This window comes from Falco naumanni, chromosome 10, assembly GCF_017639655.2.
Source record: "Falco naumanni isolate bFalNau1 chromosome 10, bFalNau1.pat, whole genome shotgun sequence".
Classification (NCBI taxonomy): domain Eukaryota; kingdom Metazoa; phylum Chordata; class Aves; order Falconiformes; family Falconidae; genus Falco; species Falco naumanni.
Window position 1 is genome coordinate 31,779,671 of NC_054063.1, and position 17,644 is coordinate 31,797,314.

The 17,644-nt window shown below is 55.6% G+C and overlaps 1 protein-coding gene across 2 annotated transcripts in view; it reads right to left on the bottom strand.

Moving 5' to 3' along the window:
* JPH2 (junctophilin 2) overlaps positions 1-17,347 on the bottom strand; it is a 33,980-nt gene extending 16,633 nt beyond the window's left edge. For both annotated transcript variants that reach the window (XM_040609402.1, XM_040609401.1), the window contains exons 1-2: positions 16,779-17,347; positions 8,546-9,329 (exon numbers count right to left, since the gene is read on the bottom strand). In XM_040609402.1, coding sequence (XP_040465336.1) covers positions 8,546-9,329; positions 16,779-17,157 — 1,163 coding nt within the window. In that variant the 5' untranslated portion in view covers positions 17,158-17,347. The remainder of the gene's footprint in view (positions 1-8,545; positions 9,330-16,778) is intronic.
* Between the last annotated feature and the right edge of the window lie 297 nt (positions 17,348-17,644).

Below are 17,644 nucleotides of genomic sequence, written 5' to 3' on the forward strand. Positions count from 1 at the left end.
AGTCCTCTAGGTCTCTCAAGTTGACATTCACAGATCCAAGGTCCAGGAGAAATAAAAGGGAGCAGGGAGCTGTGAGGGCTGCCAGCCCACTGCCCAGGCAGCAGCACCCGCATCCCCTGTGCACCCAACCCAGCCAGATGGGACACCAGGTCCCTCCTGGCACTCACCGAAGGCTCAGAAGGCCTTGCAGGAGCAAAACGACTAAAACTAAGACTCAGAAAGCCAAAGGGCTCTGACTCAGCACCAGGATAAACTGAAAAAAATGCACCTCCTCCAGAAGGAGGGAGGTTTTCTGTATCTCAGGCTTTATGTTTAAATTGGACTTTTTACTTAAATGCATTTTATTTTTCAAGATACGCTTATTTCACATTCCACTGAAATGATGATAACCTCCAACCAAAGCCTGATTGAATCTGATGATTTGAAAGCTCAGCTCCCTGCTGGCTGATTTCAAGCATTCGGATGGGAGTCAAAGTCTTCCTGCTCCATGCAGCAGCAGATCAATTGAACGAGAAGCTACCATTTTCCACAGTTGTTTTTGCAGATTAAAGTCACACTTCGTTTTTCCCTTTCTGTGTTTGTAAGCTGTTGAGATAAGGGTTTCCCACAAGGTCAGAATGAACAGCCCATTAATTCCACTTTCCCTGCATGGCTGGCTCTGAGTCATACCCATGCCTGGGGCTGACATCCTGCTATTCAAACTCTACTCCTCTTGAGGGGATCCCTGCAAGCCACAGCCCCACTTGCTTCAGCCCCAAAGACCCAGAAAGCCCTGGAGAAGGCAGTTTGCTGCCCAACAGATGCTTTCTCCATGGAGTTACTGAAAGCACATGCTCCCTCTTGCCCTTATAGGGCATGAAGCGCCTAAGGAAATTAATGTGAGGCGGATGGAAAATAGATAAAGCTGTGTGCACCCTCCTCTGGAGTCAAAACACATCTCAGCGTAATGAGCACGGTGGGCCAAAAATGTGTCAGTGCTGGAGCCGCAGCCAGCCTGGGCTGGGGACGAGGCCATCCTGGGGAAGGGCTACAAGAAAGGGGTGAAGGCATCACGCCATCACTCGTTCCACAGCACTGAACCCCTCCAGCCCACAAGGGCCCACATATCAGGGGCAGTCCTGCAGCTGGGGCAGGTGTCTGATCCTGGTACTGGGCCCTAACCCTGGGGCTCACTGTCCCCATGGCCTCACGGGAGCAGGAACAGAGAGGGACTCAGCCAGCCCCTGCAGCCTGCTCCCTGCCCGGCTCCAGCAGCCAGGACTGCAAGGGTGAGCTAGAAGGAGGGGTGAGCCCAGGGGCCATTTGGGGTGGGACGAGGGTCAGGCAGCAGTGGGAAACAGGCAATACTTCTGCAGAGCTGGAGAATGGTGCTCTGGGGCAGCAAAACCACAAAATCCCAGCTCACCCAAGCCCAAACCAGCCCTGCTCAGTCTTGATCACAAGGCTGTAAAGACCAAGCCCTGGCTCTGGGACAGGAGCTAAGCATCCCCATCTCCAGGATGCAAGTGACACAAAGTCCCTGAGCTCCTGATCCAGGGTGCAGGGAGGCTTGGGTGGAAGCATTACTCCTAACCAAGCCATGTGCGGTGACAACGTGACGCCACGGCAGAAGGCAGCCAGGGGCGTTCTTGCTTCAAGAGCTTTGAGGGAATCCCAAGCTGAAGTGGTCCTGGCCGCAGTGGCATGGACCAGGTAGGTTTCCCCTCACTGTCCCTGGACACTGACCTCGGTTTGTGCTGATAAGCCACACAGAGGTCACGCCTGCTCAGGAGCTGCAAAGGGAAAAGGTCTTTATTCACCTGGTTTCATGGGAAGGAGGGAGCACTGCTGGCACCAGAACCTCGCGGGAAGCAGGAGAGTCCCAGCCCTGAGCTTTGGTTGGTGTGGAAAAAGATGCCAGCAACTGGATTTCTATTAACCAAAAGTGAATGAAACAAGATTATTCTCTTTATAAACACACTGAGCTCTGTAAGAAATGTCTTTGCTGGGAGAACAGGACCAAGGAACGTCCCCTCACCGCTCTGTGTTGGCCCCAGCTATGGCAGGAGCCGCACAGCTGCCCTCATTTCTCCCTGCCACGCGTGTGCTGGCTCTCTCCAAGCCCTGCCTGTGGAAGCAGAGATGCTCATTCCCACTATGGGGGCTGTGGGGCAGCCAGAACACCCAGCTGTCCAGGACCTGCCCTCGGCTCCTGCCACTCGACCGCCTCCAGGTGTGGCTGCACCTTGCTCGGTCTGAGCCCCGCCCCCCCTGCCCCCCCAGGGAGTTGCAGGGTGGGGGGATTTTAATGAAGCTGGGGTAGTCCTGTCGCCCCCTTCTGCACTCACCTATCTTTTAAGTCCCCTGAGAGGTCAGGCTGCAGCATCTTTGGTGTCTGATCATACAGCTGCAGAAATGCTGCTCCCAAGTCCTGTGTCTCTCCCTGGCAGCTCCTGCTTGGAAGCAAATCACAATACCCCACCCGGGGCCAGGACAAACTCTCCCATCTCCCGCCTGCTGATACCTCCTTGTTACACACCCCATTACATGGGGGTGTGCAGTCCTGGAGCAGAGAGATTGTGAAGCTGGGACAGCAGAGGAGGAGCAGCTGCCCTCCTAAGCAGGGAGTCCACCTGGCAGGGACTGCCTTGAACCACCACTGCTGCCCACTCTTGCAGGGTGGCCATGAGCATCCTGCCCTACAGCCTCACACCAAAAGCTCTGGGAATGCATGGGACTCCCATCCATGCCTCTGGCTAAAAGCCTGAGGAACGCAGAAATCAAAAAATGCTAAAAAAAAAAAAAAAATAAAATAAATCCTAAAAATCTTTCAAAGCAAACCCTGAGTCTGATTCAACCAGACCTGAAAACCCCAGCTCCGAACTCTCTGGCCCTGGGAAAGCTGAGCTGCACCATTAGCCCCAGGATGGTTGTGGCCACTGCAGCCACCAGCCCAGCCCTGGCCACACACTGTGCCTCCCCAGCCAGGTGCATCAGGAAGCCACCACTTTTGCTGCCCACCTTCCCCACCAGCGCCATAAACCCCCAGGAGCACCCAGGAGGAGGGCAGGAGCTTGCCGGGGCAGAGCCGTGCCAAATAAAGCACCTTATCGGTGGAAGTGCACAACCCAGCTCCAGCGGCGTGGGCTGCCACGGGCCTTGGCTCTCAGCTGTCGTGCTGGGCAGCGCTGATAAAACCCTGCTCTGCCTGCCCTTATTTAGTCAGGAGGCTCTGCTGACTCCAGCAATTTTGGGACGTCATTTGCACCACACACCCGCATTCCCTGAGGAGATGCTCGCTGTCGCCTGGCCACGCAGGCTGGAAATGCTGAGCACAGGGAGACAGCGGCAGCACTGCCGGGAATGTGGCTGGGCAGGGGAGGTTTGGAAAGCGATACGGGAGCCGTTAAGCACTCTTGTTATTTGAAGGGAGAGCTAAGATGTGCCCCAAAGACGTGGGCATGGACAGCTCACACTATGAGTGATGCCCACGTGTTGCTGCCAGGGAAGCTGCACCGATGTGAGTTCTGACACCAAGCACCCACCGTAGCTCGGCATCACTTTAACACAGCCCAGGCTCAGCACGGTGACTAAACCCTACTTTAACAGGAATTAATGCCTCACATTTCAGAATGCAGTTCAGAAATTATTGCAGTTATCTATGCAAGCAGGAGTATTGCAGGACCTCTATAGATACTACATTAAACCCAAAGATAAATCCAAAATGCATTCACTTTTAGTTGTACACTCCAGGCATGAAACACCCAGCTGCACAGGGGCTTCAGGGCCAGTGTCTGAAGACAAACAGGTGAAGGACAGCAGCCATTATTACTTCTATTATCTTGCTTTCCTATCAATCCCACGACACCTGGCAGCTATATCTGAGGTGTTATTACCAGGACATACACCCATCAAACAATCTCAGAGCATGGCCAGACTCATGCCCTGCAGGATGCGTGGCCAAGTCCCTCTGTTGATTTTGATCCAAGTCACTGGGAAGCACAACTGCCTGCAGAGGCAGATGGTGGCAGACACTACTGCAGTGGGACGGAGGTGGGATTTGCAGTATTTACACTCATTTTGTCCCCCAAGAGTGACAGTGTGGAGGAAACCCCCTGTATGAGCTGCCTGGCTCAGTACAGCTTTCAATAAAATCAAAGGTTCCCCCTGGAGCTGGTCCTGCCCTTCCTCTCATTTATTTTATTTTAATCTGTTCTGAAGACATGAAAGCTGACCATTTCCATGCTCCTGCTGCCTGCTTTCAGTGGGACAATCCTCCCCACGTGACAGGCAAACACATACTGTGCAGGAAGGTGCTGCCGCTCCCCAAGCACCCAGGGGCGCAGAGCACCCCGTTTGGCACCAACCCATATGCCCCAAAAACTCCAGGGCAGCCATTGCACACCTCAGGGTGGCTTTTAACCGGCTTGCTGATGGCTTGGAGGTGGCTGTCCCCTCCTTGCAGGGGCTGGCAGGGGACAGACCTGCTGGCCTGTCCTCCAGCCAGCTCATCTACTTAAGCACTGGGGAGATGATGTCCCAGCTGCAATCCCAGGACCTCACTGTCTTTCCCACCCAGCCTAACATTTTTTCAAAGGAGCCCCCAGACAGGGCAGAGGGAGGGAAAGGGGGAGGGCTGGGGCGAGTGCCTTCACCTGGCACTGTGGGAACAGCCGCATTCCTGCTCTTATGGGAATCCCTCGGGATCACAGCAAGACAAGTCCCAGGGCCCCAGCAGCACAGGGCACAGCTAGCCACCACCGTACGGGGTGTGTTAACCCACCCCCCCCATCTGTAGTTACCCCTGGGCAGGAGTAAAGCCATGTTCACTGGCTGCCACAGAGATGCTCCAAGATGACTTTTCTCCCGAGTGACAGCAGCCGGGGTGAGGATTCATCGCGCTTTGACTTCCATTAGCTCCATCCCATCAGCTGATCCCAGCGCTGCCAACAGACATGCCCCCGGCGTTTCTGCCTGACATCGGAGCAGCGCCAAGGGGCTTTGCCTGGGGTGAGGGGGCAGCCGGCTGACTCTGTTCTGGACAGAATGCCCGATGCCAAATGATTTTTACTAAAACAATGAAAAAATAATGAAAAAAAAAAAATCACTGTTCACTCTGCCAGCAGCAAGGCGATGCCAGCTCTGTCTTCAGCTTCTTGCACAATGGGGAAAGTGGCTGGATTGCTGACCCGGGGGGATTCGGGATGGAGCTGAGGCCAGGCAGTGCCGCAGGGCAGGCAATAGCTGGCAGTGCCCACGGCACCGGCTGGAATGCCCAAACCAAGCAGGCAGGCGGGACAGGAGCTGCAAAGCAGCCCGGTGCCTCAGACGCCCTCGGAGCAGAGCGTGGGATGAGGGAGGTTTGCTGACCGTGGCTGACCATCACCCTCGGCCATCGCGGCTCTCCCGCCCGTCTCTGCCCGGCAGCTCACAGCAGGGCACCCAGCAGCGCTGCCGGTAGCCGCCTGCCCGCGCACGCGCCTGGCATTCCTACGGTGCAGCAGGCCGAGGCAGCTTCCAGCACTTGGGCTTGTTTTCCTCAGGATTTCTATCTCTAAAGTGCCTTTTATGGTGCAAAAGAGTGAAATCTGGTCTTCTCCTGACATTTCCCCCCAGAGAGCGGAAGGCTGTATGTTACGGTTAGTTTAGCTCTGCAAGGGGCTACCCTGAGTGCCAGGAGCAAACGGAACCCAAACATCCAGATACAACAGCACAGGTACGCGGAGGCAGTCGGGCGTCTGCACGGCCCGGCTGCTGTGTCCTGCTACTCAGCTCCTAGCAATAATATTACACACAGATCCATCACGTCTTCCCCCAAAAAAGGATTTGTGTAGCCTCAAAGACATTTCTTTGGGTAAGGTACACACTGCCATCCAAGGAGAAATATAAACGCTCTGTCTAGAAAACTCCACCCTGTAGTTATGTGCTAGGGCCGTGCTAATGATAGTACAGCCTTTTTATAAACCGTAATAATTGATTTTCACAATCTCTCTGCAATTACTCTCTGTTCTGAGTGTGGAAACTGAGGCAAGGTTCAAGGCTGAAAAGAAAGTCTGTGGCAGAGCTAGGGTTTAACCTAAGGACCCTCTCGATGCAAAATTATCTATATGTACTCTCAGCCCCAAATCTGAACTGAAAGGAGGAGGAAGGAAAGCATGAGAAGGATTTTCACAAGGCAGCACATAGAGAGAGTGGCTCTGCCCAGAGCAACATACACCAGGAATAAACACAGACGGAAATGGTGAGTTGTAGTTTATGGAACGGAGGAGCCCGAATGCTCCTTTTGCAGCGGGGCCAGCTCAGCGCAGGCAGCACCGCAGGGACAGGACTGGGGCACCGCACCGCATGGAAAGCAGCATTCTGTCCCCCCGCCACCACAGCCGCACTCGCAGGGTCTGCTAGCAGAGGACTCCCTGGAGGAAACCGGCTTTAACGTCTTATTTCCTCCAGCTCCAAAGTTTCCTTAATAGGAAATTATTCCCCAGCTGCGCTGGGGAGGGATGCAGTCTCCCGCCAGGGCAGCAGGCGCATTCCAGCCCCTGACGGAAAACACTGCAGAGCCGCCTTTGATCCAAAGTGTAAATAGTGTATAATAAAAAGAGGTTTGTGTAAACCGGCCGAGCTCTTGGGGAGCAGCTTTTGCAGCTCTAGCCTCCTTATCTACAGGTGCCCAGTGCCAGGGCTGTACACTTTTCCTGGACACAATAAAGCTGGTGACGGGCTGAGCCTGCCCTACCGGGAGGATCCAGCAGACCCCATGCTGCCCCAGCCTATTATTTATATCCTAGCTGGCCCTGCGCACTGTTCCACTTGCAGTTCTGCCATTTTTCCTCTGCTGGTCTCTGAGGCAACTGGGTTTTGCTAAAATAACAATCACACTTCCCAGAAAACTTTAGAGCATAAATGGATGCTGAGAGAGTAGAGACAGCGTTTCTCAGAGCAGAAAGATGGGGTTCGGGAGCAGGCACCTTCCCTGCTGCCATTATCACCCATCTCTGCCTTAATGAAGTAACTGATAGTTAAAAAGCATTTGAATAGAACACGGCAGGACAGCCATGGAGTTGCAGCCACTGCCCAGCAGCTGGGCATAGCCTGAACAAGGCAAGGTTTTGATAGAGAGGCAAGGTGAAACCTCGAGGTGTGTCACAACCACACTTCCCCCAGGAAGAGGAGAGGAGCAAAGGCTCTGACCCTGCCTGACGATCCTGGTCTCTGCTGGGCTGGGTCCAAGACTGGCAGAAATGCTGTGGGACGAGAAGCGTGCTGCCTGCGCAGCTTGGACACAGGCAGGGATGCGAGCACGAGAAGGAGTTTATTCCCTGCCCTTCCCAGCAGACCCTAGAGCCACTCTTTATCTCTTCCCTCTTCTATCCCAGGCGGGAAGATGGAGCAATTAGCACTTTCCTTTCCCACAAATTTCTAACATGGCTGATTCTGAGCAGAGCCTACTTGTCTGATCCCAACGCACCGGGCAGTGCAGCGGCAACGTGGTGCCTGGCAGTGCCCACAGATCTGTGGGTGCAAGGGACACCAGTGCAGTACGAGGCTGCCACGTGCTCGCAGCAGCCCCTTGCACACTCCTCCCTCACATGCCCCTGTGGCACACATCCCCAGGCACGCTGTCAGCCCCCTTCCCACTGCTGAGGTCTGGCCAGGACAAACTGGGGGACAAAAGGGGGCAAACCCAGCTGAGGCCCCCGTGCTTCCTCCTTCCCTGACATCCTAAAGCATCACAGGCTACAGAATCAGGCTGTGTGCCACAGGTTTGGGCTCGGTGCTCCCGTGTGGGCTCAGCCACCCACCCTGGCTCTGGCTACTGCCTCCTTTGTGGCAGAAACACTCAGTCAGAGCCTGTCCGAGGGCAGCTGGGTTGTGGGGGGAAGATGGGGCTCCCCAGGGCAGCCTCCTCCACTGTTTGGTACCCGCTGCAGGTCCTGCCTCCAAGTTCACAGCATCCCAGCACAGCAGCGCTTGTCCCAGAAAGCTCATTATACCAAGCCACTAAAAATAAGCAACAACCCTAATGCATCCCATAAACTCCCCACAGAGCCACACCAGGGGCTCTGGGGCTAAAGCTATGCTCTGCTGCAGACCCAGTTTATCTGGGACTCATCTCGCTTGCTGCTCATAAGCCTGTTGGATTTACCACAGTCAAACCCCACTGTTTCTCATCCTGCCCCATCTAGGACCCAGTGACTCCAGCAGCCTGGCACAGCACCAGGGTGCTCCCCATCCCACCAGCTCACGCTCCCCATCCTGCTGAGCGCCAGGGCTAGGGCCAGTCCCTGCTGTCCAGCAGCTCCCCCCTGGACCAGGGCTGCAGGGGGAAAGGGGAGAGGGTGAGAAAGAAGACAGGTCCTGAACACTCCTGACCTGCCACGAGGGCCCTTGGCCCCATTCTGCCAGCATTTAGTACAAAGAAGTAAATAGAAATTGCGGAGAGCGGCACCGGATGCCACCGCCACTGCACAGCGAGGAGGCATGCAGCATGGCTCCAGAGGGACACGTGGGATGGGGAGAACCACCACCACCACGGGACCTGCGTATTGGAGCCCCAAGCACCCACCTGGATGCTGCAATCTCTGACTTCTGCCGGGCGATGGCCGCAGCCCTCTGAGCCCCCTCCACACTCCTGTCCACCTTCTGCCGGATCTTGGCGCTCTTGAGGGGTATCACGCGCTTCTTCATGCCCTTGACAAGGACGTTGTGGCGGTACTTGCCCTCCTCCTTCTTGCCGTCGGGCAGCGTGGTGCAGCCGTAGCCGTGCCGCAGGTTGTCCAGCCACTCACCTTCGTACTTCAGCCCGCTGGAGCGCTCGCTGACGCCAAAGCCGGCACGCTTGTCGTTCTTCCACTCACCCATGTAGGTCTCAGTGGTGGTGGCATCGATGTCGGACTCGAAGGGGGAGTACTCCTCACCCTCGGCACCTTCGCCCAGGCTGACGGTGGAGGTGGCATCGCTGGCGGCCGAGCTGATCCCGCTCTCGCTCTTGAGGAAGCTGACGCGGCTCTTCTGGCTGGCCAGGGATGACTTGGACTCGGACTTCTTCAGCTTCCCCAGCAAGGAGCCCCTGCGGAAGAGCCCCCCCTTCTTGGGCTTGCCAGCCTCCGCCTCCGCGTAGAGGCTGAGGGCGAAGCCCCCGCGGGTGATGGTGGGTGAGAGAGGCAGGCTCTCGGGGTTGCCGGCGGGGGAGTCCTGCTGGGGCAGGGTGCCATTGCTGTGCTCGCTCCGCAGGGAGGAGAGGGAGGTGCGCAGTGGGGAGCGGACCACGGAGGCCATGCCGTAGGGCACGCTCTGCCGCACGCCATAGCCATGCCGCATGCCGTTGGTGAACTGGCCCTGGTATGTGCCTGCGGGAGAGAAGAGGGACGGGGTGAAAAGGCAGCTTGCTGCTGGGTGAGCCAGTAAAGGAAGGTGGGCTGCAGGGTAGCGCTGCCCTAGAGCAGACGCACGTGCCTTCCCTCCAAGGCAGGAGCCTCAGCTCCACTAGTGCTCACCCCCATGCAAAACCAGCAGTCCCTAGGGAGCAGAGGACACAAGCCTGAGAGCTGCTGCTGGCAGGTGATAGCTCCTTGGAAAGGGGCTGGGGACCCAGGGGACACTGGTGCAAACCCAAAGCCGCTTACGGGACAGAGTCTGGATTTGCATCCAGAGCAGGGAGGCAGCCCTGCAGGGGTGGAGTTTGTGCTGTGCCGATGGCGCCAGCAGCCCCCGGTGGACACGTGAGCTGTGGTGGCACAGCTCCCCTTGGCTTGGTGACAGTCTCTTTCAGCCCATTCTGCAGTTCGTCACTCACAGGCTGCCAGAGCCGGCTCTAGACCCCCAAGTCGGGTGCCTGGCCATATCACAGGCTGTCCCGGTGCCTGCAGCCACATATCTGCTCGGCCCTGACATACAGGCTCTCTGTGGTCCCAAGACCAAGGCTTGTGCCACACTACACCAAGCAAGAGCGGGACAAAAAAAGAAGAGAGGAGAAGAACTGAGAAGCTCTGTGTGGGGTTCCTCCAGCTCTGCCCCAAAAGATGCTGCCCTACCATACTCCTCCAGACCCAGCTCCAGTGTCATATGATCACAGCGTCATATGATGGGGGACATAGAGAGGATCATGTTCACCATGGCCAGGGCTGCACCCCAGGTACGGGGCCCTGCTAATAGCCAGCAGGACCTTGGCAGCGACACCTTGGGCAACTGGGAAAAGCACACCACTCCTCTTCAGGCCCTTTCCAGGTCTGCACATTTGCAGGTTCCAGAAGAGGGAACTGGAAACCACCGCTCTGATTTTTCTCACCAGGATGTCAAGAGACTTAAATTAGTAGCATCAAAGCCCCCTGCAAGAAGTGCTCCTAGGACGAGCAGGAGGGCTGGCAGGGCAGTCTTTGCCTACGGCACCTGCACTCTCACACCAGCACAGCGGGCTGCAAGGGTCAGAGCATCCCTGCTGAGCCCTGTGGGATGGGACGGGACAGGACAGGACAGGATGGCATGGGATGAGATGAGCCATCTCCCCAGCCTGGCTCCCCTCAGTCTGCAGATGCGGTTGCCTCAGAAACCAGAAAACCACCCAAAACAAAAGCTACATTCAGCTCTGCCCCTGGCACTGCAGGACTTGGAACGGGCCAGCTTGCCCCAGACCAGCACCCTGCAGGGCAGATGCCACAATAAGCCCCCCATCCCGGAGTATGGGCAGAGGGTGCTGTGGGAGCACAAGCGCCCTTGGAAAGGCCACCCCACTCCTTTACTCTGACACGTGCTGCTTCATGGAAGTGAAGGGCCAGCCATGCTGGGGGCATTTTCATGGGCATCTGTCCTAAACCTGGTTTTCACTAAGCAGTGACCTACCAGGAGGCACAAATTTTGGGGAGAACAAGCACTCCCAGGGTCCTGGGGAGGCTCAGCAGGGCTGGGCTGAGGCCGAAGGGGTGACCTATCTTCAAGGCATTCATCTGCCCCCTCAGACACCGTCACTGAGACCAGGGATGACCCTGCTCCCCAGGGAGCAAATCCAGTTCCTTCTTTGGCAATTGTGGGAGTGCATATTTTACGGTCTCCCAGGCCACTTCTGCAGCATAATCTCTCCTCCCAAGCTTCAGGTTTCGTTGAAATCCTCTTTGGACCTGCCTGTGGGGTGTTAACTTACAGCACTGGGGGCCAGGAAAGACAAGAAGTGCCCGAGCAGGCAGCAGCTGCTGCCCCAGGGTGAGCCGCCCCCCGCCAGCCCCTGCCCACCCTGCGGCACATGGGATTTTGGGCTCCTGCAGACAGTTGGTCTCCTCTACCAAAAAAAGTAAGGGTTCAGGTAGTGCGGAGCATCCGCAGGCTGTGGCTAGCCACGGGGAGCAGTCTGCCAGAGCAAGGGGCCATTGCCCAGTTTCTCGGCAGAGCTTGAAGCTCCATTAGGAAAAATAAGGTTGGGGGGCTGGGTGTGAGCTGGGAGCCAAGGACTGTCGCTGAAGATGCCCAGGCATCTGGCTGTGTTCCTCACTGTGCTCCCAAATCCCTCTCTGTACAATGGTGATGAGGCTTCCCAGCACAAAGTGACGTTACGGAGACCCCTATACTGCCCCCACATCCCTCCCCAGCGAGAGCTGTTGAAGTCAGTGCTCCATCCCCGCCCCCAGCCAGACAACAGGGGTGACACACGATCGGGGTGACATTGGTAGTGCTGCCACATTAACACCCTGGAAAAGGAACTCTGGAAAAGCTTCGCAGGTTTAGGGGACTTGGCCGCTCCTCGGGGGCCAGGCTGAAGAAGCCGCTGCCCTCAGCAAGTGCCCGTCCCCTCCACTCCCCTGAGGAGCACTGGGGCCACCTGGGTGGGAGAAGCTGCGTGGCACAGCAGGTCTTCTGGGAGCAAAGACTGAGGTGGCACTTCCCGGCGACACCCATGGCTGCCCTCAACACGAGCTCTCCAGGCTGGTCTCAGCCGCCTGATTTCAGCCTGTACAGCACAGGCAACATCGTCCCTACGGCACATGGTGTGACCAAACCGGCCAGCTCTGCCTGGCTTGATGGGGGCACCGACACAGCACACTGCCACAGCTGCCCAAGCACTGGGGGGGTCAGCAGGCACTGCCGTGCCCGTCCTGCTGTGATTCAGTGCCTGGCTGAGGCGTCGTGCCAGGGCAGAGCCATAAACCACCCCTGGAGCGGAGCCAGAAGCTGCTGAGAGCAGCTGGAGGCGCCGGTGGCCGTGCACTGGGGCACGCAAGGTTTGAGTTGAGCCAAGCCCCAGCTCACCACCACGTCCCAGTGCAACCAGTTCAAGAGAGAACAGGGCTGTGCAAACCCCCTCCGTACCATGGGCGGTCACTGAGCAGGGCTGCACGTCCCTGAGCCACCGCTACCCCCTGAGTATCAACAGCAGCCTGGGCAAGGGGGAACAGGCAGGACACAAAGCTGCCAGCCAGGCACTCACACGTGTCTGAGATTCTGTAAGAAAGAATTAAAAAAAGCAATGGATGTGAAAAAACAGCAAAACTAAAAATCCTTATTTAGGATGAAAATGGGACAGAACCCCCCTTCCCTGTCTCCCCAGGCCTGCCTGATTCAATAAGGTGGTGGGACAGAGCCACCTAACCCCATCGCGGGGTGATTACCAGGGGACAGGACCCCAACAATCCTTTATCCTGCATTTTTTCTTATCATAACGACAAAAAGCACTGCTTTCTCTGCAACCCCCAGACATGCAGTTGATCACCTTTGCCTGTCCCCCAACCAAAGCCGGGGGGTGGCCCTGCTGGGCTATCGTCATAGGATGGGAAGGATAAAATTGTGGGATCAATGAAAGCGGTATCCCTGCAGCCTCCACCTCCAAACGCGCCAGCAGGGTGGTAGCACCCCGTTTCACCCTGGCAGCAGCATGGGATGGTGCCCGGATGCATCAAAGGCAAAAGCTTCAGCTCCTGGTGCACACCCAGCCTGCTGTCAGCAGCATCACATCTCCCCTTCCCAACACGCCTCGAAGCTCTAGTATAATTAGTGATGAATGTAAATAATACAAACAACCAGGTAAATAATGCAAACAACTCAAATCATATCATTGCTCTATGATCCCCTGCTGTTACCCAGATACTGTGATGACAGATGTGTTCGAAGAACTCAGTGTAAAAGGCCAGGGACATTAAATCCATGCACAGTACCACATATGAGACAGACCAGTGAAAACCTGGTGTTTCTTTTTGATGCCAAAAGTTCTATCTGGTGGGTTCTGTTAGAAAAGAAAGGCAGGGGAAAAAAGCAAAACAGAGAAGGGTAAAAAAATTCACAGCATTAATTCACGGGTCAAATTTAGCCACGCAGCAGCTTTGCTACAGAGGCAGCAGACACAAACCAGCACCACCTCTGCTCATCCAGAGCCTGTTCCTGCTTCCCCGACAGCAGGAACATGCTGCTGCTTCTGCCCCAGCCCCTTCCCACTGCGCCTTCCCCGCCCCAGGCACCCAAGGAGCTGGTGCTGCTTCATATCACCCCGTTTCTTCTCTCCCAGTAAAGCACACTTTCACATTTCTTTCCCCTTTCTTGTGGTCTTGTGATCACTGAATGGTCTAATTGTTTCCACATGCAGTTAATTCTTTTAGCACCCTAGAGACGGAGTTGCAGCATCAAAAATAAGTTGGTTTTCAGCTGCTTTGACTGCAAGTGAGGTGGTGTTGTACCCCTGCCACCCCCCTGATATACATAAACAGTTATTTGTATAGCAAAGCTAGCTTTGGGTCAGATCCTGGGTATGCAGCATGATTCGCTGTTAGCAGCGTGGTGTTTTTCTACAGTAAGACTTGACTGGGTCAAGCACTTGGAGTCAGAAGCACGGAAGTGTCCCCCAAACGAGGCCTTCTTTATAGCAGAGACAAAACTTACAGGTGGAGGCCGAATAACTAGGTGTTTACTCATGGCTTATGTTGCAAAATGTTGAGTTTCCTCATGTGGTGCCTTCCACGACCCCAGTCACTTCCCACCGTAGCTGCCACATCCCGCCCCTGTAAAGGGCTCTAAGTTCTTTCCTGGTGACAGCAGCAGGCACACACGTATATTCAGCTTGGACACCCACGGCAATATATCGTGATGTTACTCTCTGTCCAGCCACACCAGGAGCTCTGAACCCTTTGGCTGGTTTCAAACAACATTACAGAAGGCGAGCTCTTTAAGCCACTGGTCTCCCGTAGCTTTAACAGAAATGGGTATTTGGTAGTGGAGAGAAAAAGCAAGTGACCCATGCAGTGCCTAGGCTAAACCATACCATGAGTCCACTTCTTATTAGACACCAAAAATCTATATCAGATTTCAAAAAGCTTCACTCCAGATTTGGGCTTTAATTACCCACCAGCCTCAGCCAGCCAAGATACAAATCACAGACAATCCCGTAAATATATTTTATGTGTATTTTGAAGTATAAAGTTTTTATGTGCATGTCTCCATATATGTATATATAAAAAGTTAATTTAAAGTCTATTTTATAACATTAGAATCAGCTACATCTCCCTGAAATCTGCAGGCAGGCCAACCATGACCTAAAGCTTTTAATGACCTGGCAAGAGCCGCACGTTCCCAGAGCCCTCTTCCTCATGTGGCTGGCTTCCAGGGGGCTTGGGAACCACGTCCCCTACTTGAGGGATGGCAGATTTCCAAAGCCTTTCCAGATGTGTAACTTGGCAATCTCAAATTCTAATATTAACAGGTCCAATTAGCAGCCTGGCCACGTCTAAATCTTGCAGATGGTTACAGCGCACAGGTGAGGAGGCAAAACAGGAGCGGGTCCTGCGAGTCAGTAAGTCATTCCACCCCTGTCCTACAAATGTGATGCTGGCTGGTGATGCCCACCTTGGCTTCAGATGCAGCTTTCTACACATTCCTGTACCATCAGAGAAGATCACGTGTTGAATGAATGGCTCGGACCAGCCAGGCCATGATGGCACAATGCAAGGAGCAGCTGCCGGGCACCACGGCACAGCCCTCGTGCGCCAGGTCTATCCGGGCCCTGGGGGCTCAGCTCAGCGCTGCCCAGGGTGGCTCTGGCAGGGCACATCTTCACAGATCAGTGCTAAACTACCAGGGCACCAGGGACCATGCAGATGGCATGTTCTTGGGTGTGGGACAACAGCCCAGCGAGCACTATGCTAACAGAAGCAATATACTACATATCCTTACAGGAGAAAATCTTGTCTCATCTTTCTCCCACTTCTGTCCCAAGCTTTTAGTTCAAGATCTAATAAAATTCAGACTCCTACATCAAGTTTTGCTTCTCAAAACTCTCCTCCGCAACATTAACTTGAAGTTCAGTAGCTGCACTCTTAGAAGAGGATGTATTTTAGGAAGAAGCAAGGAACCGGCCATGCAAATTCAGAGGAGACCTTGCCATCGCCAGAATGAAATTCCCAACAGCAGCCGCTGCTGAGAGTTACTTGGCCACTGCTCGTAACCTGTCAGAACCCTCCTTACACGTCTTACGGCCACACACCGAGGTTCTGCAATGCACAGGTGCATCCCTGTGTGTTAGCCTGAACACTCCCTGCCACCGTGCAAGCTGCACAGCTCAGCGCTGAACTGTTCCACGGCCACGGGGCAGAGGAGGGAGAAAGTTCAAGGAGCTGGAGGGACACATCGGTTTGTAGCAGTACCTACAGCCTCTAAGGGGGCACAAAGAAAAATGAGTCAACTTCAAGACTACATCCCCAGGCTCAACTAGCCATGTGCCTAGGCAAGTTATTGAGAAACAGGTATGTAAAAGCGTAACCCTGAGAGCTGGTCCATTTTCCTAACGTCTATAAATCTGATGCTTTTCATTCTGAAGCTTTATACCATTACTGTTATTTTTCTTTACAAACTAACTCCACTGCCTGTCCTAGATAAATATAGATGCAATTCTGATCCATATTTTGAAGAGTATTTCTTTCAAATCACCCCCTCTATTTAGCTATCCTAAATATGGCAGCCTGGAACATTAAAGCAGCGAAGAGCTACAGAATTACTGGCACAGAGATTCTTGCAATGTTTCTAACCCCAAAATCGCCACTAATGCAAGAACACAATTAGACTGAGCATTTATGGAGCACAACAAATATCTGACTATGCAGTACATTTCTGTACTAGCAGAGGTTGAGAGCTTCCAAGTAATCGAAGGCATTTATTTTAGGGAAAGGCGTGTGACTATGTATTCGAAACAGCTTAGATGTACTCAACCAAAACAGTTGAGCAAAGCAGATGTCCAGGCAGCCTGTCAGAGGCACGCAAATGGTGTTTAATGCATAGGCAAAGTGTGCCGTGATGCCATAGGCAGCTTATATCCGACCTGAAAACATTCACAACTTGCTGCCCAGCGAGCGAGCGAACAGCTCGCTGCATCGCGCACCGGCAAGGAGTTCCTGGTTTAGTTTGGCGATGCACTGCAATAATCAGTCCCTGGGGAATCAGGAGTCACAGACTACACAAGTTGAGCTGCCTGGTGTTAACTATCAATACGGACACGCCAGAGCAGTTCCCAAGGGAGGGATGGTGGGGGCAATGCTCCTGCTGCTCCTCCCTCATGCCTGCAGACTGCAAGCCATGCACACTGCACCCGGCTGGGAGAAGCGAGGTACACACACACACACACACAGCTATGAGGCGGGCGGTTGCACCCTGAGCCCCACTTCTTGCCTGAAGCACCCCAATGGCTCACTGCAGACCGCTGTGCCTGTCTGGATCCCACTATTGTGGGCAGGATCAGGTCACCCCTTCAGCGGGGATGACACGCAGCCTCTGCCATCGCGGGCTGGGTACCAGGCTGTTCATTGCCCTCCCAGCCACCCTGGAGTCACCCTTACCTCCGTCAGCGTAGGTCTCGGTGCCATAGCCGTCCTGCAGGCCGTTATTCCAGGTACCTTCGTACTTGGCTCCGCTGCTCATGCTCTGCCTGGCGCCATACCGTCCCTTAAAGCCATGGGTCCACTCGCCTCTGTAAACCCAGCGTCCTTTGGTCTCGATTCCGAGGCCATGCCTCTTGCCTTGGGACCAGTAGCCTTCGTAGGTGTTGCCACTGGGCCACGTGTATATGCCCACCACTTCGAAGCCGTAGTTCCAGGAGCCCGAGTACTCGCCCTGGCCCTTGGGGCCGGTGCAGATGCCATGCCCGTGGGCTTTGCCCCCTTCCCAGCCCCCGCAATAGGCCCCTCCATCATCAAAATCAAACCTGCCGCCGCTCATGGTGCCCCCGGTGCCCGGCAGCGATCCCAGGGGCCGGGGGTGGCTGCCGCATCCCCGGAGGAGCCGGGACGGGCGCCGGGAGCGGCCGCTCCTGCCTCGCCTGGCCCGGAGGGGCCGGGGCACGGGAGGAAGGAGGAATTGGAGGGAGGGGAGAGGGCCGGGCCGGGCCCGAGCCCCCCCGGAGGGGCAGCCGAGCCCCCCCCGCTACCTGCCCCGCCGCCGCGCCCCCGCCGCGGGCATGGGGCCGCGCCGGGCAGCCGAGCCCCGCGGCGGCGGGGGAAGAGGAGCAGGAGGAGGAGGAGGAGGAGGAGGAGGAGGAGGAGGAGGAAGGGGGTCCCGAGCCGAACGCGCTCCCCCGGCCCCGCCGCTGCCCGGCCCGCTCTCCTCCCCGCCGGGAAAGGTCAGCGCTGCCCTAACAAGGCCATCGGATCCCGGGAGCTGCTCCCAAAAATAACCCCCCGGAGCCCGGCCCCCGCCTCGGGGCCCT